The sequence below is a fragment of the Camelina sativa genome, chromosome 5 (genome assembly GCF_030686135.1).
Source record: "Camelina sativa cultivar CO46 ecotype springtype chromosome 5, ASM3068613v1".
Taxonomy (NCBI): Eukaryota; Viridiplantae; Streptophyta; class Magnoliopsida; order Brassicales; family Brassicaceae; genus Camelina; species Camelina sativa.
Window position 1 is genome coordinate 23280596 of NC_141884.1, and position 22817 is coordinate 23303412.

At 34.8% G+C, this 22817-nt stretch overlaps 2 protein-coding genes across 2 annotated transcripts; one reads left to right on the top strand and one right to left on the bottom strand.

Annotated features, from left to right (window-relative positions):
• Positions 1–4222: 4222 nt before the first annotated feature.
• LOC104787267 (protein ZW2-like) lies at positions 4223–5214 on the bottom strand. Its single transcript, XM_010512807.3, has one exon. The coding sequence runs from the start codon at positions 5171–5173 to the stop codon at positions 4478–4480; it is 696 nt and encodes a 231-aa protein (XP_010511109.1). The 5' UTR covers positions 5174–5214; the 3' UTR covers positions 4223–4477.
• Positions 5215–12318: 7104 nt separating this feature from the next.
• LOC104787266 (protein PLANT CADMIUM RESISTANCE 9-like) lies at positions 12319–13386 on the top strand. The gene is made up of 4 exons (XM_010512806.2): positions 12319–12462; positions 12571–12642; positions 12817–13026; positions 13134–13386. Exons 1-4 carry the CDS (start codon positions 12369–12371, stop codon positions 13199–13201), a joined length of 444 nt encoding a protein of 147 aa, XP_010511108.1. The 5' UTR covers positions 12319–12368; the 3' UTR covers positions 13202–13386.
• Positions 13387–22817: the final 9431 nt, after the last annotated feature.

A 22817-nucleotide genomic window follows, 5' to 3' on the forward strand; every position in this document is an offset into this window, starting at 1 on the left:
GTGTTTGCTGCCACTTTATGTGATATGTTATGGCCGAATAATACCATTATTTGCCTGGCTGTTTCAAAATTGGAACACTATCCCTTGTTTTGTTGACAAATACAAAACCTCTTTTCTTATCAAAAAATATATATACAAAACCTTTTTGTTTTTTGGTTATATTTATGTTGTCTATACGCAATTCTTCTTAAAATTAGCGTTTTACCCAAATTTAAATACAACACAAATGAGATATATGTTCTATATTTGAAATTCATGTTTCCATAACATTTCGTCCTGAATTAATGTTCATTTATTTATCTTTAGTTATGTTTACCATTCTAAGAGTATTCAAGCAATATATGTAATTTACAAAAACACAAATGACTTTATATTCATGAACACAAACAAAAAGTACACTTTAGTTTTTTTTTTTTTTTTTTTTTTTTTTTTTTTGTCAACAAAAGTACACTTTAGTTATAAATTTTAAAATGTAAAATACTCTTTTGATCCTAAGTAAATTGATGATTTAAGAATTTTTGTTTTTCCTAAATATGAATTTCAGTGAGCTATTATGAATAAGTATACCCTAGAGAGAATACGTACCCTTCGTTTCCTAATTTCTATAGGACATATACGGACCTGAAACTTCAATTCTTTGAAAATTTCATATTCCATCTAGCGTCATATTCTTATTCATAACAAACGAATAATTTTCTTTATTTTACTGCTGATTGGGAAAATCGAATGTTAGTACTTAGTATGGAAAACTATTCTTCTTAATGCATGTTTGCGTACTTTAAGTTTTTGTTTCTATGCGACGTCCTTTCTTTTATGAAGTTTTTGGTGCTATACTATGTACATTTTTGGAAAATTAATAAAAAGCCACTATAAATATGCGAACCTTTCTTTAAATGTATTGATGTGATGTCCATTTGCCTACATCCAACGCAAAATAATGCTGTCAGTTCAATATTTTGGAAGAACCCTAATATTGTTAGTATATATTAACCGCATGTTTAACTTTAATCAATACTATTTTCAAATCATGATTATACGGAGAACCTGTTCTTTAACAACAACAACAAAAAAAGATAATTTTCCTAATTAAATATATGCTTAAATTCTTACTTCACAGTATAGACTTATACTATAAACAGTTGTTTATTTTTGCATTATTTAATTTATGCTATTTATACAATCAACAGTCTATACTATAGTTTTTTTTTTTGTCAAACATACTATAGTAATTTCTAAATAATATAATATTGACTTGACGCAACTTGTGTCACATAGCTACAAAACTAAACATCAAAGTTTCAAATTAAAGTGGAAGATGCATTGCACCGATATAATATGAACTCATTAGTGAGATGTTCCGATACTGCCAGACTAAAAAGATATGAGTGACAAACTCTGAAAAGCAAAAACGAATTAGTTCTCATAAGTCATAACCCACATGCATAAGAATGTTGCCTCAATTAATTCTAATTATAAATTAACATTAAACCGGAAGGAATGGTCTCATCGGAGGTGTCCATCACCAAAACTGCACAAACGAATCTGATTCCTACGAGCCATTATGGATGGTTTCCCAATCTCTTAACCAAAATCTGCACCATGAAAAAGAACCATCTTTACGTATTGATTATATCCGACAGGCATAAATTGAGTTGCATCTTCAACAGGTGTTTTGTCAAACCCACCAATATTTTTTTCTACATATAGTCATGATGAAGCAACCGTGCACTAAGTAATGCACTACGTGACAACGAAGTAACATCCGTAACATAAATATTGTGAATTCCTAAAAGTAAAAAAATTAATGATAAATAATGGAAGAGATTTCGATATCATTTGTACTTGTTGTGCTCCCATGGTGCCAGAATCAGTTTTCAATCAAGTGCATGAGTAGATAGTGATATTGGGAGATATACGGAGAAACTAGAGATAGACGGAAATCGAAGTCGAAATAACAAATTGAAGATTATAGAAATTATGAGAAATCATGAAGATCTAAATCATGATCAAGATGTGTATGAAGACCATTTTAAAATAATCCTAATACCATATTAGAAATCTTCATGATTTCTCATTATTTACATAATCTTTAACTCGTCTCGACCGTTGATTTCGGTCGATTTCTAGTTTCTCTATCTCTCAATAAATAAGATGACCTTTTTTGCGGTAATAATATCATATTTGTGATTACTATAGCATAATTTCGGTTTTCCAGATTTTTTAAAAATTTATAGGATATAATTGAATTATATTTTTATAGGGGTGAGCAAAAAAACTGTAATCTAAAAAATCAAACCGAACCAAACTGAAATAAATGGTTTGGTTTGTATATGGTTTAATCTAAAAATCCATTTGATTGTCATATTTATTAACCAAATGGTTTAAGTCTGGTTTGATTAAAAACTGTAAAACCGAATGGTTTTTTGGTTTTGATGAATATTTGGAATATTATATGTAATTATTATATCTGAGCACTTTATATTGTATTTAATATTTCCTTACAATTTTTTATTGGATTTATAGTTATTTGAATTATTTTCTTTAAATTTTACTTGGAAGCTTTGAGTTTTCGAAATTAGATTCAGATTTTATTATTTTAAATTATGTATAACTTATTGACTGATATATTAATTCTATTTTTGTTTATTTTATGCAACAAACTTAACTTTTTTGGTGTAAAATATAGAATAACGTAATAAAATCGTAACCAAACTGGACCGAGAAACATATGGTTTTTATATGGTTTCACTCTTTTTAAAAAACCAATAAACTGTAAAACTGTAAAAACCAAACCGTAACCAAACCGATATACATATGATTTTTATATGGTTTCAATTTTATAAAATCAAAAAAATCGTAAAAACTAAAAAGACTGAACCAAAACCAACCCGAAAAACTGAACGCCCATTATTTTATGTTGGAAAATATCGGTGGATTTTGAATTTTCATAAACATACTAAACGAAGAAAAAAGTAGTTAAGTTTAATTGATATTCTATATATTTGTATACTTAAATATATTTATCGTTACGTAACTTTTAATCAATTTCATTTTTTTCGACTCGGTTAGTCGCTTTAGTTTATTTGGTATATAATAATCGAAAAAAATCCCGACAGTTCTTAATATCAAAAAAACTTGGTTTAAAGTCAAATTCACGAAATATTGGTTTCTGTTTTCTTGCCCCAGCCCTATAAAGGAACTTAAATAGACGAGAGATATGTAATTTATAAAGTTGAATGACGTGAAAAACTTACATGTACAAGGTATTATCATAGCCTTAGAATTAGAGGCCTAGGCCCAAACTGCAGCAAATGGCTCACATTTCCTCCCATGCATGCATGAGAGCTAGTTGTGACACATTTTCTCAACATTCCTTTACACATACCCTATCATGTTAAACCTTTGCATCAACCACCTTACTAAATGAGCAATAGTATAAGACTTCTAGGTACTACTAGGTTATGACTAGCCACATAAAATATAATAAGAAAAAAGAGGCAATTTCATGGGAGGAAGATCCCCTTGAGCCACACTGCCAATAGACAACAAACATGATACATGATATTAGTTACCTTAGTCTTCACACGAAGCGATTAAATTCAATGATGAAATGTGAAGATCATAGGAGAAGCATCGACATCACTGGAAGGAGATAAAATTTGATCATTACTGCCTACTGGGCCTTCACAAGATGTAAAAGAAAACAAAAAGTACGAATAAATAACCTTTAAAGAACCCCATTTCATATTAAATAAGTTTTCTGCACAAAAGTATATAGGAATTTCTAATATTTAGCCGATGGATAATATAAATGGATTGCTTGTTCTCCAAATCCCAAAAGAAAATAAAAGAAGACCCATATGCATGCTGAACAAAAGAAGCCTACATGCACACCTAAGTAATAGGATAAGCCTAGCCACCTTCACCAAGGCCCAACTACTCAATGTATCATGTATGGAAATTAATGCCTACTATAGAACGGTAATTTAAATTATCTTAATTTAACCTACATGTGACAGGAGCATGAGTAGAAGTGTAGAATGGTACAATGTTAGGATAAGTTGTGGACATTCTTATTTTTTTTCATCTTCCTTTTTGTACTTTATCTATATACTCAACTAGGGAAACTGTATAGTTTACATAAAGCTTATCACAATCGAACATAAATAAGAAAAACAGTTTGGGTAAGAAGATGATATGCAAGGGATATAAGATCAGTTGATTAAAATTATAAATCACTCTCTTACTTACTTCATTGATAAAAAAATTGATCATCGTTTGCAAAGAAGCAACCCTCACTAGACATACAAAAAAAAAAAAAAAACTAAAAACGTAATCTCCAAAATCCAAATCTATACAGACCAAATGTTGTTCACTTATACAGTCCAAAACTTATATATGTCCAAATACTTTTAAGAAAAAGAAAACATATCTCTTTCTCTATTCAATTATATGTCGATCTTCAACATTATTCCTATCAAAGCACTGTTTCTATCTGAACACCTAAATCTCTCAACTTTAGATAAAACTCTCCGGCGGCTCTAAGCAGCTTGATCGCCTGCCCTGGATTCAGAACCTCTACCACTTTCCTAACCGTAACACACCGGAGCTGATCAGCGTTTTTCATTGCCTCCTTCATCTCCCTCTTCAAAACCTCCATCGCCTCCTCCATTTCTGACTGCTCTCTTTCGCCAAGTCTCAACGCTCCGATGCGCTTAAATGGAACCATCAGAAGTGGATCCCCCACACTCTGTTGTAGATGTGCAAACCTTCCCATCAAAGCTCTCTCCCTCCGTTTAGTCTCTAACCGTATGCTCTCAAGTTGGTCTTTCTGGTGACTTGTAAGGTCGTTAACAGAAGTGGTTATGAGTTTAAAAACCATACCTGGCTTGAACCCCCCGATCCAAAGGATGAGTTTCTCGCATGAGCTGAGCCATGGTGGGGAGAAGAAATCGTATATGTCATCTCCTGCGACGGACACTGCAGCTGATTTCTCTTGGTAGTATTGGAGACAGTGAGAGAGAAACTGGGTGACAAGAGATTCTTCTTCTTCCGGAGTTACACTGATGGTTTCATCATCAAAGTGTGCAAGTTGTTGGATGAGTTGCCTGTGACGGAGAAGCCAGTCATTGAAGAAGCTCGTAAAGGTTTCAGAGCTGCTGATGATTGGCATGACTTATTTATATAGTTCGAGTTCAGTGAATGAGACATGCATGTGTCTCTGTATTAATTTCGTATGACTCTATTTATATATAAGACAAAGACAGCACATAATGGGTCAACTGGTTAAAACAGTGGGTCGATTGGTGACGTACGTAAAGTGGTAAGCGTGCTTTAGAGGAAACATGTAGCGGTAATAATACAAAAATGTATGATCTTCCAGAAAAGACTATATAGTTAGTCTTTGTTTTTTGTTTTTTTGTTCATTTTATTACATTAGAAAAACACATCATATACAAGTTGTTAACTACACTATTGTGAGAGATTATTTTCTAGAGACAAATAAGTAATCAACAAAATTTTCTTAATAAATAGAGAAATGTTATAATTTTCGTAACTAAAGATAACAAAATTGCATTTTTCAATGTCGTTACGCGAAACGATTTACTTTTTTAATAAACGTTTTCAATTGATAATTAATTAACTGTTATTTTAACATGAACATGATCGATGATCATCATTCATCAGTATAAAGGTCGCTACTGTTTTTTGTTATCTGTACATACATAAAATAAAAGGAATTGGTATATATCATATATTTAGATACATAGATATTGTTTTTTAACCCAAAAAAAAAATATTTTATATTTTTCTATGCATATCGTAAAATTCGCTGTCACCAAACAAAGGGACTACAGCTGTTATCATATTTAGAAACTACGGATTTATAACTGGATTGTTCTGTCACAACCCGCAAAAGTATATATATCGAACTGTTGATGAAGGTGCTAAACCGGACGTGCTAGCATAGCATCCATTCATCTATAAATTGTGTTACAAAACTTTTATTTAAAAGTTAATTAAAGAATATAAAACATAGATGTGTGAAGAGAATCTAAAAGGCATATTCGTTTCTTCTTCCGGAATCCAAACTTTTGTCTTTACATTTAAACTTCACACAATCGCACTTGTGTGTAAAGAATAATTGTTGAAGTAGAAAACAACAAATATGTAATTTATAGTATATCATAAACCAATCGTAGTCATTAAGAAACAAAAGACTTTGAATGAAGCGCATGTTGCTACTTGCTGTAGTGAACTTGCAAACTTGGAACCATTGTATATAGGTAAGGTTTAAGAAAGAAGAAAAAAAAACACTTAAATATGTATGGGTAATGTGTTAATGAATCATAGTATAATTTTTCTTTTTGGCAAAATAGTTTTTTCATTTCAACTAGATTGGCTGTAAAGAGAGCTTTGCTAACGCATCAACTTCTTTATTATTGTTTTCTAGGATAAACTTAAAACAAAAAAATTTGAAAAATAATGAAAAATATCAGGATATTGTGGAAAATTAATCTCGTGGAGCTCCTTCAATTGAGTTTTCAAATTGTTGGCTTCGATCAATCATCTCTCCCCCTTAAGCTTGAAGTCAGTTTTCTCCAAATCTTGAATTCTAATGAGAACTCTCATCTCCTTGTGTTTGATTCTTCCTAGTGCCTTTGTTAGGATGTCCGCCCTTTGTTCCTCTCCTGGAACATGCTCCACCAATATATATTCCTTTTCGACATACTCTCTAATGAAATGATAGCGAGTGTGTATGTGTTTGTTTCGTCCATGGAAAACTGGATTTCTTGTGAGTGCAATAGCAGACTGATTGTCGATACGTAGAGTTACCTTCTGGCAAGGAAGACCAGTGATTTCACCAAGCAGATCTTTAAGCCACAAGACTTGTTTTGCAGCCTCTGCTCCAGCCATAAATTCTGCTTCACATGAAGACATAGCCACCGTATCTTGCTTTTGTGAACACCACGTAATTGGACTTTCGTTAAGATAAAAAACATGTCCTGCTGTGCTTCTCCCATCATCTAGATCAGTGTTATAGCTGCTATCACTATACCCTATTAGTCTTGGTACTTTCAATACTGATCGCTTAAACACCAAACCAAGATTTGTTGTTCCCTGTAGATATCTTAGACACTGTTTCATAGCCACCCGTGAGAATGTCTTGGACTCTGCATGTATCGACTCAAAACTCCAACAGCATATGATAGGTCCGGCCTTGTGTGGAGTAAGTATCGAAAGCATCCCACATTCTTTCTAAACATTGTAGCATCTATCTCTGTTTCATTCTCAGCTTTAGCCAATTGTAGTCCAGCTTCCATTGGCGTTTGAACCGGATTGCAGCCTTTCATTCCGGCCTCTTCAAGAATCTTCAAAGCATAATGTCTCTAACTTAATATGATTCCTCCATCGTAATGCAGCACCTCAATTCCCAAATAGTAAGTCAATTTCCCGAGATCACTCATTTCAAACCTAGAAGACATTTCTTTCTTGAATTCATCAATGATGCATAAGCTTGTTCCCGTTACGAACAGATCGTCGACATAGACAGCTACAACTAAAAGTTGTTCATGTTCCTTTCTTCTGTAAACTGATGGTTCCTTCGAGCATTTTTCGAACTGTAAGTCTACCAAAATTTTATTGAGCTTGTTATTCCATGTCCGTGGAGCTTGTCTCAATCCGTAAAGAGCTTTGTTAAGCTTATAAACTTTATCTTCTCTGCCGTCTTCTTCAAAGCCTTCTGGTTGTGTGACATAGACGATTTCCTTTAGCTCTCCGTGGAGGAAAGCCGTCTTGACATCAAGATGATGAATCTCCCATCCGTTCGAGGCTGCAAGATTTATGAGAAGTCGTATTGTCTCTAACCATGCCACAGGGGCGAAGACTTCCTCAAATTCTATCCCATAACGCTGCACATAGCCTTTAGCAACTAGCCTAGCCTTGTATTTGTTAATACTTCCATCCGCATTGCCTTTAAGCTTAAAAACCCACTTCAAGCCGATTGGCTTTGCTCCGATTGGTAGATCAACTAGATCCCAAGTTCTGTTTTTCTTGATAGAGTTGATCTCTTCTTTGCACGCACTTCTCCATTCCTTCAACTCCATTGCTTCTTCGAAGTTTCTGGGCTCATTATTTAAGTAAAACAACAATGCTTCACCTTCTTCTTGTATTCCATGATTTCCAGAAATTCCAAACGCATTTTTAAAGCTTCCATTACTCTCCTGTTGCGAGTTGTTATACTTCCATTTCTACCCTTTAGATTCTAAAAACACAACATCTCTGCTAACCACTATTTTTCGCGATTGTGGCTCAAGAAGTCGATATGCTTTTTACCCTGGTTCAGTTCCAAGCTGAAGCAGTATCCGAGACCTGTCATCTAACTTCTTTAAATGAGGTTTTTCTACCTTGGCATAGCAGATGCAACCAAAAATCCGGAGATGATCAATATTAGGCCTTTTGCTTCAAAAAATCTCATACGGAGTTCTATCTTTAAGAGCTCTTGTAGTCACTCTATTGAGAATGTAGGTAGAATGTTTTACTGCTTCACCCCATAAGTAATTTGGCAGATGCATATGCTTCATGATACTCCTTGTCATCTCCAACAAAGTCCTATTGCGTCTCTCAACTACACCATTTTGTTGTGGAGTGTAAGGGGCAGTGAGATGTCGTTGTATACCAAATTCTTCACAGAACAAGTTGAACTCATGTGATACAAACTCACTTCCTCTATCCATTATGAACGTCTTAATGCTAACTTCAGATTCTTGTTCTACTAACATCTTGAAATTCTTGAACTTCACAAACGCGTCACTTTTCTCTCTTAGCAGAACAGTCCACATATATCTTGAGCAGTCATCAATAAGAACAAAGATATACTTGTTTCCAGCTGGTGTTCTTGGTGTTATAGGACCACAAAGGTCTCTGTGTACAAGTTCAAATATCTTCGTCGCTCGATATGCAGCACCTTGAGGAAACACTTGCCTGGTTTGCTTCCCTAGTAGGCATGAGCTACATATTTCCTTTTCAAACACAACCTGAGGTACTCCTTGAACAAGCTCCTTTTGAAACATAGACTTGATTGTGTCAAGATTTATGTGTCCCAGTCTAGCGTGCCACCTGCTTGACTCGCTTATAGACGTCAGATGTAAGCACGCGGTGTTATTGATTCCCATGTGTACTTTGTATAAGCGATTTCTCGACCTTACTGCTTTAACAAGAAGATTTCCTTTGTAATCACGCATTATCAAGTGCTCCCCTCTCATTCGTATATCACATCCAGACTCTGTTGCTTGGCCTAAGCTGATGATATTACTCTTGAGATCTTGAATAAAATAAACATCTGTCATCACTCTTGATTCACCATTCAAGTCTATAAAGGAGATCGATCCTTTCCCTTTTATGTCGATGCGAGAGTCATCGCCAAATCGTACTTTTCCTGTAACAGAGTCATCAATTCTGTCAAAATATCTCCGATCGCCTGTCATATGATTAGAGGCTCCGTTGTCAAGATACCAAACATCCTCATCCCCAGTGCTCGTTTCATACTTGCTTGGTATGCACTTATCCTCATTCAAATATACAACTTCATGCATCATGAGTTCATCTGCATCTTGTGTATCATTATTATTTGTTTCAAGAGCTTCCTGCAGTTTGAGTAGTCGATCGGGACAATCTGATGCATAATGACCAGTCTTGTCACAACGGAAACAAGTAATTCTTGACAAATCAACATTTCTTGACTGATCTCTTCCACCATTGTATCGTCCACGTCCTCTTCCTCTTGGATAGAAACGGTTTCCGCGTCCTCTGCCTCTGTAATTTCCAGTGAAATCTCGACTCAATTCTTGTGAATAAAAGATTAAGAACTCAAAGATTTATAAAGAATAACTCTCTTCATTAGCTTTAGAAAATACCTCAAAACTAAAGCCTCTCAAGCTCTTACAATCTCTCAAACTCTCTTAGGTTTTGCAACACCCTTGCATAACCTTTATATAGAAAAACTCTAAACAAAACTTCCTAATCCAAATAGGAAAATATACAAATTTAGATATCTCCTAAAGTTCCTTTTATTTTCCTTTTCTATAACTCGGTTGGATTAGTTATGCTTGAGCTTCAAGATTTCTTCAAGCTTAAGTCAACATCATCAATTGTTTTGAATTTTAAGGATTGATAATTGTGCAAACGGTAACTCTTATGTTTGTTGGAGTTTGAACTTTGAACAGCCACAGCTTCCGCCGTGATCGGATGCGTTGGTAGTACTTATGGGCCTAAGATGAACACAAGCATAATCTTTTTTGTTTTTGTTTTTTGTCATCAAATATTTACCTAATCTAAACGTAGCTTAACCTGAAATAACAAAATTCATATGGAGGCAATGATATCGATCCAAATAAATAAATACTCTGGAAAATGAGAACTTTAAATATTGAATTTAAGTTATTTCATAGATAACTGCCTCATAATATAATGCAAAACCTTGAAAACTTGGTCGCACATTGTGTCCAGTTTCATGGATGGAAAATTCCATATATTTACAAACAATTTGACTTTTCAATGGTCTCAATCAGATGACCTATATTATTAGTTTTTTGTTGGTCAACGAATTACCTATCTTACTGAAGATTTTTTTTTTTTTTGGAATAAATTAAAAAATAGATATATGATAAAATAATTTACATAAGATTTTCGGCGTGAATTGTGAGTAGAAACCCCAGTCTTTCCTTATCATTCAATACTAAGAGATATCCCGTGCTTAAAGCACGGGTCAACATTTTAAAAAAAATTTATAATATAATAATAAAAGTTGTTGTTATATTTTAAAAAAAATATTATTTTGTTTGAAATAATATTTATTATTAATTATTCTATAAATCTATTAGTTTATTTGAATACTTATTATTTTAGAATATTATAGTATTTTATTTTTTGACGTATTATTTCAGTTTTCTATTGTTTGTTTGTTGTATTTGCAGCATTATTTTGTGAAATATAAAATAGTAATTTTATTATTATAATTGTGAGAAACTAAAAATTATAATTTATCATCTATATAAATTTAGTTTTACCAACCCGCCAATGTGGAAATTAAAACACACATTTTTCATAGATTGAGTGATATATATATCTTCGTTTTTAAAAATTCAAATCACAACATATGCAGAAAAAATTCTGCATTTTATTAATGATAAGTATTATATGAAAATTCCAAACAATTTGTAAATAAAATAAAATAAAGATGATAGGAGAATCATAATTTGAAATCTTCAAATTTAGTTATTAAATATAATTATATTGTATACTTGGATATAAAATCTGAGTTTTTAAAACTGATTGGTTTATATTTTTTTTAAAAAAAATATTTACTAATTTTGTCCATAATTTATTAAGAGATAATTTTTTTATTATATTTTTAGATTTTTTAATATTTGATCTGTGAGTTTTATTTTTTATTTTTAGTTAATTATATTTATTTAAATTAATTAATTAAGCTTAATTAAAAATTTCTAATGTCAATTGAATGTAATTTTTTATACATTTAAGGTTAGTTTCATATTTGTACTTCCCAATTAATATAGTAGAATTGCATTAAACAACATTTTTCAAATTATTTCTTGTTGGCTAAGAGGTTCAGGTTTAAACGATTACACCACTATAAACTGGAACAAGAACATGTAAGATATATGGTTTTTACCCTAGCGTAGTTTGAGCGCTAAACCTCTTAATATGTACTATGGTTTTACCCAAGGGTTTAACCCTGAACCTCTTATAAAATGCTATAAATCTAAAGACATTTTTAACCTACCATGTTTGTTGCGGGTGCTTGGTCATTACTCACTAATTATATTCTCGTCTAAGAACAGATAAAAGAAAAAGAAAAAACGCATAGAAATAAACGAACCATGAACTTATTAGAATTCACTACTAGTATAATATTAGACACAATTCCCAAATAAATATTTGAAATTTTTGGTAAAAGAAGATTTATAAGGAATTTACTGAAGATAAAATTATACATAGCTTTTTTTTTTCGGGTGGAAATATACATAGCTATATATATATCTAAATCGGAAGTGAGAAGAACGATAATTATTTTATTTTTTTGTAAAAGATAAGATATTTGAAATTACCTGGAAAGAACAGTCTTCTCCTTTTGAACAAGTACTGACCATGACGTTGCATTGTTTAATTGTTTTCTTGTGACCAGTAAGAAAATATAAGTATAAAATTTGGGGTCAATATTCAAAATTTAAGACCGAACAAATAAAACAATTTAAATTCTGTCTCTATATATAGTTGGAGTATAACATATTATCTAAACACACCAATTTGTGTAAGTGCTCTCTTCAACAAACAAACAAACAAAAATGTCCGAACAAGAAGGAAAAATTGAGAAGATAGTAACTGAAGCGCAATGGACTACTGGTTTATACGATTGTTTCTCTGAAGATATCTCTACATGTAATAATCTCATTTATCTTTATAACTCTTTCTTACAGAAGTTTAAAGAAAACATTCGGTTTAGTTATAACTATTTTGCTGGTTTTGTTTGTAAATTGGTATATGAAGGCTGCTTCACATGGTTTTGTCCTTGCGTTGCATTTGGGAGGATCGCTGAGATCCTTGACAAAGGAGAAACAAGTACGTTTCTGATTTCTATTATATAATCACAGTTGACTAAAATAAAAGAAAAAGGTGAAAATTAGTTTAATAAATTTTCAATTACCTTTTTAATGTACACGTGGAATATTATTGTATATTCAATTAGTGCGACAAGGTTGAATAATTTATGGATATATGGATTAAAATTAAAAGGTCAAGGACTAGCTGGATTAATGGTGGTGGCAATGTCTCACATTGGGTGTGGATGGTACTATGCTTCACTATACAGAGCCAAACTCAGGCACCAATACTCTTTGCCCGAGGAGCCTTGTGCTGATGGCCCCATTCACTTCTTCTGTTGTGCTTGTGCTCTTTCTCAAGAACACCGCGAAATCAAGCATCGAGGTCTTGATCCCTCTCTAGGTAAACAAGATCTCTCTTCTCTCTTTTCCCTTTTAGTAATGATGGTCCATTTAGGTATAACTTTTTTAAAGTTTTTTTTTGTGTGTTACCATTGCAATTACACAAAGGGTGGCAAGGGAACATTAATAAAGGATTATCAACGCCGCCGTTTGTAGCGTCAGGCATGGACCGTTAACGAACATCACAAATAAACATCGATAAATAAATAAACCATGTTATATAATTGGATGCTGGGAACTGAAAGATTTATTCTTATATTTTGTTTGTATATATTTTCTAAGTGTGCGAAGTTGTAACCATGCAAATTTAAGTATGATGAAATGTAATCTTTATGTTTATAAAAAGTATATGTAAAGCTAACTGCCTTCCATTACGAGTTAATTTATTTGTGACCAAAAATTCGAATAGGTTTTCTAGATTTTATATAGATTTTTTTTTTTTTAACACTTATTCATTCATAGCAAAAAGAGAGAGAGTACAAAGATGTAAACAGAGAGCAACAATTGAAAATAAGGTGTAGAGGAGTAAGCTGTATCAAACTATCCTTCAACCTCTCCGATCTTGAGCAATCTTACCATGTAACCAAGATGGACCCCCAAGTGCAAGATAAGAAGGCAACCGTCCCTCGCGTGACACACTAGAAGCAATATCCCTAGCCAAACAATTGGCTTTCGGTGAAGAGAGGTGAAAAGAAACCTCCCCCATCACCTGTATTGTTTCAGTGATTCTGTCAACCGCAGAGCGATATTTTGGCCAAAATAAAGGCGATGTCAACGCAGCAAACGCGGCATTACAATCCAACCAAACTTCACATGACATAACCTGTAGGATCCTTAGGCTTTGGAGACACCACAAGACGCAACTGAGTTCCGCCGAGATCCTGTTGTTGCAGGGAACAAAAGCTTCTCTCGCATGATACAGCACATCTCCAATATGGTTCCGTAGAATCCAAGCTCCTCCACTAAACCAAGAGTCTGACACCCATGATGCGTGAATGTTACATTTAAGTACACCTGGAAGTGGTTTGCGCCATCTTTGTATCCGACTACCTCCCTGAGGCACTGCAGGTCGTGATTCCATAAGTATAAGGGCCTGCTGTTTTATCCATTCCGCAGATGTCTCCAAGACTGCAGCGATCAAAACATGATGGTCTTGGACTCTGTTTTCAAAAACAAAAATATTCCTTGCTTTCCAGATTTCCCAAAGGAGCCATGGGATAGCTACTCGCCATTTTTCCAACACAGTGTTCCTTGTCATGACATCAACGAGATATTCTACATTTAGAGTGACAGAGTTTGAGAAACCTTGCGATGGAAGAGGGATAGCTGTGGCTTCCCACACATGAGAAGCAAGAGAGCATCCAAAAAGGACGTGAGCTATCGTTTCATTTGCTGTATTGCAGACCTTACAAATAGGATTAACCTGTAAACCATGAGAGTTCATACAATCAGCAACCGCCAAAGCACCTGATAGCATTCTCCAAATGAACATCTGAATCTTCGGTTCAGTTTGAACTTTCCATATCCTCTCCTTAAGCCTATTCACCACTGCTTCAGGTTCAGGTACCGACCTAAGGTCGTTAGCTTCCTTGGTGAGTAACCAATTCCCACTCTTAACAGAATACCTTCCATCCCGCGTATGGGCCCAGATATAACGATCTTGAAGCGCTAGAGCTGGAGGGTAAGAGCGAATCAGGGTGACATCACATGGAGGAAATAGCTCATGGAGCGGTTGAAAATCCCACGTTCCTTCTTCTGTTATCAACGACGACACCTTTAGACACAGATCAATGGTGATTTCCTTATTAAAAGGTCGACGTGGTGAGCTATCTGCAACCCATTTATCTAGCCAGACATTAGTGGTTTGGCCATCACCAATAGATTTCAATAATCCTTTCTCCAACAGCTCACGGCCAAACATAATACTGCGCCAAGCATAAGAGGGTCGATAACCTATCTTGGCATCCATGAAGGATTTATCCAAAAAATATCTTGCTCTATAGACTCTAGCCAACAACGAATTCGGTTCATCAATCAATCTCCATGCTTGTTTCGCAAGAAGGGCTTGATTAAATCTACCAATGTCTCTGAAGCATAAACCACCTCTCTGTTTTGATTGACAAACTTTGTCCCATGATATCCAATGCATCTTATGTTTATCTGCACTTGCATTCTACCAAAACTGACACATTGCGCTTGTGAGCCGTCTGCATTGATGTTTGCTGAGCCTGAAGCAGGACATAGCATATACCGGAAGAGCAAGAGCAATCGACTTAAGCAAGACCTCTTTACCCCCCAATGAGAGAGTTTTCTCGTACCAACCACCTAATCGTGAGGTAAGTCTATCTGTGATAAACTGCAGTAAGTCCTTTTTTGAGCCACTAAAGCACTCTGGCAGACCGAGGTACTTACCACTACCTCCTTCAAGTTCGATTCCAAGATACAAGCCGAGAAGATGCTTCATGTACGGATCCATTTTCTTCCCAAACGTGATGGCTGATTTTTGAAAGTTTATTTCCTGACCAGAGGCTGCGCCATAGAGTCTTAAACATTTGAGGAACTCAGCACATTCCTTGAGGTTCGCTTGACAGAGAAAGAGGCTATCGTCCGCAAAAAGTAGATGTTGGATTGAAGGACAGGAAGAGTTGAGTTTCATTCCTGTAAGCCGTCCCTCCAACTCTGCTTTATTCATGATGTGTACCAGAGCTTCAGCACAGAGAATGAAGAGGAAAGGTGATAGAGGATCACCCTGACGAAGCCCTCTCTCTGGCTTAAAGAAGCCGTACGACGAGCCATTCAGTAAAACCGAATAAGAAACTGAGCTGACACACACCATAACCCACTTAACCCATTTGATATGAAATCCCATACGGATAAGCAGTTCTTCCAAAAAACGCCACTCGACACGGTCATACGCCTTTGACATGTCGGTTTTAATTGCCATGAAATCCTCATCACAGTTAGGATTGGTGCATAAGGCATGGAGCATCTCATGTGCCAATAAAATATTGTCAGAGATTAAGCGGCCAGCCACAAAGGCTCCTTGTGTCGCTGAGACTATGTCAGGTAAGAAATCCTTGAGGCGATTACACATGACCTTCGACACCACCTTGTAGATCACCGAGCACAGGCTAATGGGCCGTAAATCAGTCATTTTAGAGGGGTTTGGCTTCTTAGGGATGAGGCAAATTTGCGTGAAATTCCAATCTGCAGATTTTATATAGATTTAGATTTAGTTTTTTAATAGAAAACCAAATTCCCACAATTAATTCCTTTTTAAATAAGTCCAGTACTCTACTTGTTGTTTCTTAACGGATAAATTTTTTCTTTCTTTTTCCTAATATATTATAAGTACCAGCGTAAAAAAAAACATTTAAAACGTAAATAAAGAATTAATTTAATTTTAATTTGTTTCAAACAAAAAATAATACATTCAGATAGAATTAACGTTACTTGTTGATAAATCATTTATTTCACTTGTGATTAGGTGTTTAGACCTACTGTAAGGTACGCCAGTAATTATATACAGGTTGATAAGGTTATTATTAATAAATAATGAAGGTTTAATTATTTCCCCTCTTGGTTAGTGTGTGTGCTAAATTTCGTCACACATGTAAATAAGCCGATCAAATTTTATATTTGTAAGTATATATTTATGGTTTCAATATTATTTCTATTAGAAAAAAAAAATAATTCGATTCCTAGAAAAATTAGGGGAAGCACTGATGGATCTCTATATAAATGAAAACGAGAAAGATAAATAATCATTTTCGTAGGTTTGGCCAATTGGCCTTATTCCGATTACTATATGGAAAAGAGCTAGACGACGTCATAGACTCTAAACTAGGAATCTAAAGACGCATGCCATCATATCCAAAATCTCAGGGTCCTCCTCAATACGGATCAGAGGAGTTGACTTTATAACTCGTTTACTTATACAAGTTAACGCATACCGTTATATTTTTGTTTTGTTTTGTTTGTAAATTGCGAATAAAGGCTGCTTTACATGGTTTTGCCCTTGCGTTACTTATCTCACGTCGCTAATGAGATGAAAACTAAAAAGATATACAAAAGAGAAAAATGAAAAAAAAAACTAACTGTATTTGATTACTCTTCCACTATTCTTAAAAAGAAAATACCTTATGTATTGAAATATATTCTTAATGGCGGCGTTTCATTTGCGGGATTTTTATTGAAATAATTGAACTGGCATGAAAGATGATAGCATCGAGGCCACACTCCAAAAGTGTGCTGTTGTAAGCAAATCTGCAGGCAGTATTAGTGTTTCAGTTTGCATTGTTCCAATACTGGACGATGTTGCTCAAGGAGGAGGTAAGAGGAATGGTAAATCTTAGCTTTGCTACTTTGGCGATATCATTTGTCTAGTATATGATGATCTCTCTCATGTATATATTGTGAAGGACCCTTTGTTGTATACATGAAGCCATGGCATGCTGACATCTTTGAGTTTACAAAGCTCAAGAACCACGGAAAGGTACAGTACTAGTGTAGTCCAGTCATACCAAGATACAGATGTGAAGTTTATAACTTTTACAGTGCAGGTGGAGGAGCACATGGCTAGAGATCTCTGATTCTCTGGATTCCAGATATTTTCTTGGAGAGAGTCAGGAGTGATGGGAAGTGGTCACTGTTTTGTCCTAATGAAGCTCCAGGTTTGGCTGATTGCTGGGGCCTAGATTTTGAGAGACTGTATGAAAGAGAGGTGAGTCCCTAGCTATTTCATCCCATGTATATATGTACTGCTTCTTCTTATGTAAGTTGAACAACATAACTTGTATTTGAGGCGCATGACCTTATATATGACATCCAAACTAGGAACAAGAATGACATACATGCTTTTCAAGGTTAAGTCATAACAACCCATTTGCATCGATGCTTCTTGAGACACTCTGCATAACCTGCAATCAGTCTCTTCCATGGTTTCTCTTAAGCGACTGCTGAATCACTAAAATGTTTTTTTAGTTTGAGTCCAGACTTTAGAGTCTTGTTAGACTCTATAAGACCAGCAACTACCCCAAAACATATCTTAATCATCATCAAGCATCTCATCACCTTGTTCAGTTTTTGTTCTTTCATTTTGATGAGAAACCAGCCTGATACTTCTTCGTTGTGGATACCTTTCAGTTGTTCGTTCACTGACCCTGCAATGACCTGCGATGAGCCATTTGTTCTGATTAATGTTTTCTGGACTCTTTTGTCTGCTGTTTTCCCATACAAACGGCCCTATGTATGAATAATGATCCATACTACTTACATAGCTAAACAGCAGCCATATAACCAATGTTGATCCATTTCTTTGTCATGTGCTTGCAGAAAGTAAATCCTGCGATGACGGCGATCAATTCATTTGCAACCGCGCCGATCAATTCGTCTTCTTCCTCATGGAAGAACAAGCATCTTCCCACACCAACAACCATTGCCGTTGTATCGTACTTGGGAACAAACATCTTCCCACACCAACAACCATTGCTGTTGTATCGTACTTCGCCACCGTTATCTTCGTCTACTGCTCATCCTATCACAATTCATTAAATCTTACAAGCTTCACTCTCGTTTGCCATCTCTTCCATACATAAGTGTACTGATGTAGAAATACAGAAATATATTTATGGAATAAATATAAATACGATTTCTGTTTTTTTTGTACATTCTATGTACAATGATTTTTTAAATTGTGAACGCTAATGATGAAAGTCCCAAAATATTTTATGATTTTAATATTTACTAAATCTCAGAATTATTAGCTAATTTTAGGTAATATACCTAAAGATTTGGGATTCTTATTTAATAGTTTCGTATTAAATTTAGTTTGTTTATGAAAACGCCAAATATTGTATGAAGGATTTTGTTAGTGATTCTTTCTAATAGTTATGGTAGGTTCCAAATTAGTATGTATTTTGAGAAAGAAAAAAATATACTGTAGAACCCATTAACGAAGATGCTAATCATAACTGTTTTCAGTGGCATAGAAAAATACAACTGAATATTTTATTTTTTCATCGTTGCACTTTTGAATTTGTTTTGAATCATATTTGATGTTTACTCAGAATATATTTTTATAACTTTTCTCATAGTATTATTAACGATGAACGATTTGAAAGTGTGATATGATACTAAAACCTAATAAAAAATTATTATTATTCTAAAAATTATATATATATCTGCTTTATAATAAAACGGAAGTACACAACATTGTTTTGTAGACTATATAATTTTAATAAATTGGTTACAAATAAGTTATAAATTAATTGATAAATTATTTGGTTACAAAAATTGATAGTATTAATCTAGAGTACATTGTTTCCGAAAATCTTAAATAGAATATTACAAAGAATTATTTGATATCATCTAACTTACAATATTAATTTTCTTTATTAAATTATTCATCAAATAAAAATCTTTTGATATCTAACTTAACAAATTATTTTTTTAATTATCATTATACTTCACCTCTCATTTTTATATATGAGTCTATTTTGTAAAACAAATAAATTATCATATTGGATAAAATAATTAAAAATTAGTTTTATTAGTGGATATACATACCATAAGTTGAAATTTTAAAAACTAATATATATTGTTCAATCTATAAAATATTCAAGCTTTAATAATATTATTCTTTAAAAATAATTTCTATTAAATTAAAGTTTTTACTGAGTAACGGGTCAAAATTTAAATATTTAAATTCAATTTCATATTTATTGTTAAATTTTATAATTTATATAATATAATAAACTTTACATAATTTATTTTGAAATATTTTAAAATATTGGAACTTGATATAAAAGTTAGAAACTATAAATACTTGAAACAATCCAACCTGATTTTTTATTTAATAATAATAATAAATATAATATATACTTAAGCATCTCATACTACATAATTAAACCAACCCAAACCACAACTCATCATTAAACCAACAATAACCAATATGCACAGCGGAAATATACCAATAATACAAAACAAATACATCATCAATACAATAACATTCATAACCATTCTATTCAACATCCTAACCATTCTATTCAACATCCTAACATAACTCTAACCAAGGTTCCAACATAAACATACATAACCAACATCACACAAACGAGACTCTAGATCATCCTCCTCCTCATTGCCATGATTCCACGTCACATACCTGCACACCACAAACAACAATTGAGATGCGTAAATATTATCACAAATACTTAGTGAGGCAATCCTCCCATCTACTGGGCTATACACACAAGCAATTGAGAATTTCAATGTTTAATAAACAACCAACAAACATAACAAACCAGGAAATCACGCAACAAACAAGTTGGTGTCGACCGACACCAGGGTGGTGTCGATCGACACTAGCTCCAACATGGTGTCGACCGACACCTACTTGGTGTCGATCGACACCGACTCTGCAACACTATCTGCACGAAGCCAAAAGTCGAAGAACCGCTTCCCAAAACCTTCAAATCGTCCGCAACTCATCCAAAATCCCTGTAAACACATGGGAACCACATCCCAACCACAAACATACAAGAAAACAACACAAACAGCCACAAAACAAGCAAAACAAGCAAAACAAAGGATTCTCAGGCTTAGATCAGCCATGGTCATGCACTCACCTCGTTTGCAGGAAGTTTCTGGTCCACACTGACGAATCCAACACCTTAGAAGGCTTCCCCTTCGTTCCTAGCACAAGATCTCCACTCTACAGGAACAGATCTCACCAAAACAGCTTAGAATCTCCAAATCCCCTCAAGAACACTCTCTCTTCTCTCTTTTCTCTTTAGAACGGCTAACAACCTCTTTTCCACGACCTAGGTCGAGTTTTCTCTTATATACATCGGTTAGGAACTTCAATTGAACCAAACCAAACCCAAAACGACAATTCAAATAAACCTGGTCGAACCAAAAATTGATGGTGTCTGATGTGATCACGGGATCGGTCCTTCGGCCAAGAACACTCACAGCCCTCGGACGCTACCCGGCCACCACTCGGACGCCTCTCAAACTCTCGGATAACCTGCACTGGTGACCAGGAGCTAGCGTAGGCGACCAACGAGGCATCACTCACCCCCCCCCCCCCCCCCCCCAGGATCATCAAGGCGGAGCAAGACGAGTCACCAATGGACATTTCAACCCAAGCTCACCCCCCCCCCCCCATGGCTCATGGCTAGCATCACCAATGAAGAGCCTTGAGTCTTGACCAGCTTTGGGAAGCTTGATTCGCGTGTCTTCACCATCACACTAGTGTGAAGACACCCCTAAGCCATTAGAAGGAGCTGTACTCTTTTTCCTACTTTGGGTTTGTCCCAATGGGTTTACCAAAGAGGTTTTAACGAGGCAGCGACTCTAGTGCATCTCCACTTCGTTCCCACTTGGCTCGTGATCTTGAAACACTTAAAGAGAGACTTAGGAGCCAAGGAAGTGAAGATTATTTCACCACGTCCCAGCCAATGACGTGGCGACCCTATCCCCTTCCTTTTGAATTTTGTCTAGATCTTTCTATGACCATTGTTTGGTCATTACCCTTGCTTTACTTTTGCTTTTGCTTTAGGACAAGTGTGTGGTTGAGATCAAGGCCACGTTCTTTAGGGTTTTAGAGTCTCCATTTGTAAGCCTCACTATATAAAGGCATCAACCCTCAATGTAAAAGGCAGACTTGAAGTATTGAATTAAATTTCACAAGAGAGAATCTTGTTCTTGTCTCACCTCTCTCCTTAGTCCAAGTCCGGGACTTGACTACCGAGAAACCCTAGCCGATCTCGAACCGGGTTCGACATCGACTAGTTGACCTTATCACGGGCCGACCCATCTCCCGTGTGTCGTCGCATCAAACCACCTTCGCGTCCATCCCTACCGTATCACGTCCGGTTCCTACCGTTCGTTGTACTTACGCTTCGACTCCACCTTCCTTATCGCATCACCGAGAATCCTTACCGCATCACCAAGGATTCTTACCGCCGCGTTGCCGAGAGCCGTTCCCGCAGTTTACCTTCAAACTCCGGGAACCGATCACCGCATCGTCCGTACCGCGACCGAGACTGCTCGACCGAAGCCGAGACCAAAGGCCAGATCTCTCGATCCGCTCGTTCGTTTCAGCTCATCTCTCGCTTCCACCGTTTGTTTCCTCACTGGATTCAAGTCTCCGAGCCTTGTCCGAGGAAAGCCTCATCTAGTTTCCTCGGCCCGAGAGAGTTTCGTTCCGTCCATCCGCATCGACCGTCCCCGTGCGACTCGGTAGACCGCGTCCGGCGGTCACATCAGTGTCGATTGACACTTCCCTTGGTGTCGATTGACACCCACTCCCAAAACTCACAATTTGGTTCGCAGATGTTACAATACTCTAAATTGATTTGTTATAGTAGTGTCAATAATATGTTACTATGGTATAAAAGAATATTGAATTACTCATAATATAATAATTTACTTTTTAAAAACCAAATTTACAAAATTATGTCTTATAATAAGATTTAAGTCATGATGTAGAATATACATTTTTAAAATAACTTCACATACATAAACTAATACAACATATTAAAATTTTATTTTAAAACAGAAAATATACAAAACTAAAAAAAAAATACAAAATTTTGTATAAAATAAAATTTAACCAGTGTTATAGCACGGGTACTTATATAGAATCGTTAATAATGTAAATCTTACAAAATATGTGTCTTTTTTCAAACCAGCATATTTAGCATATGATTTTATTGCATAATGTTTTATCCAAAAAAACTTTTAAAAATAATTACATAAATTATATTTTATAAAAAAATTACAATATAA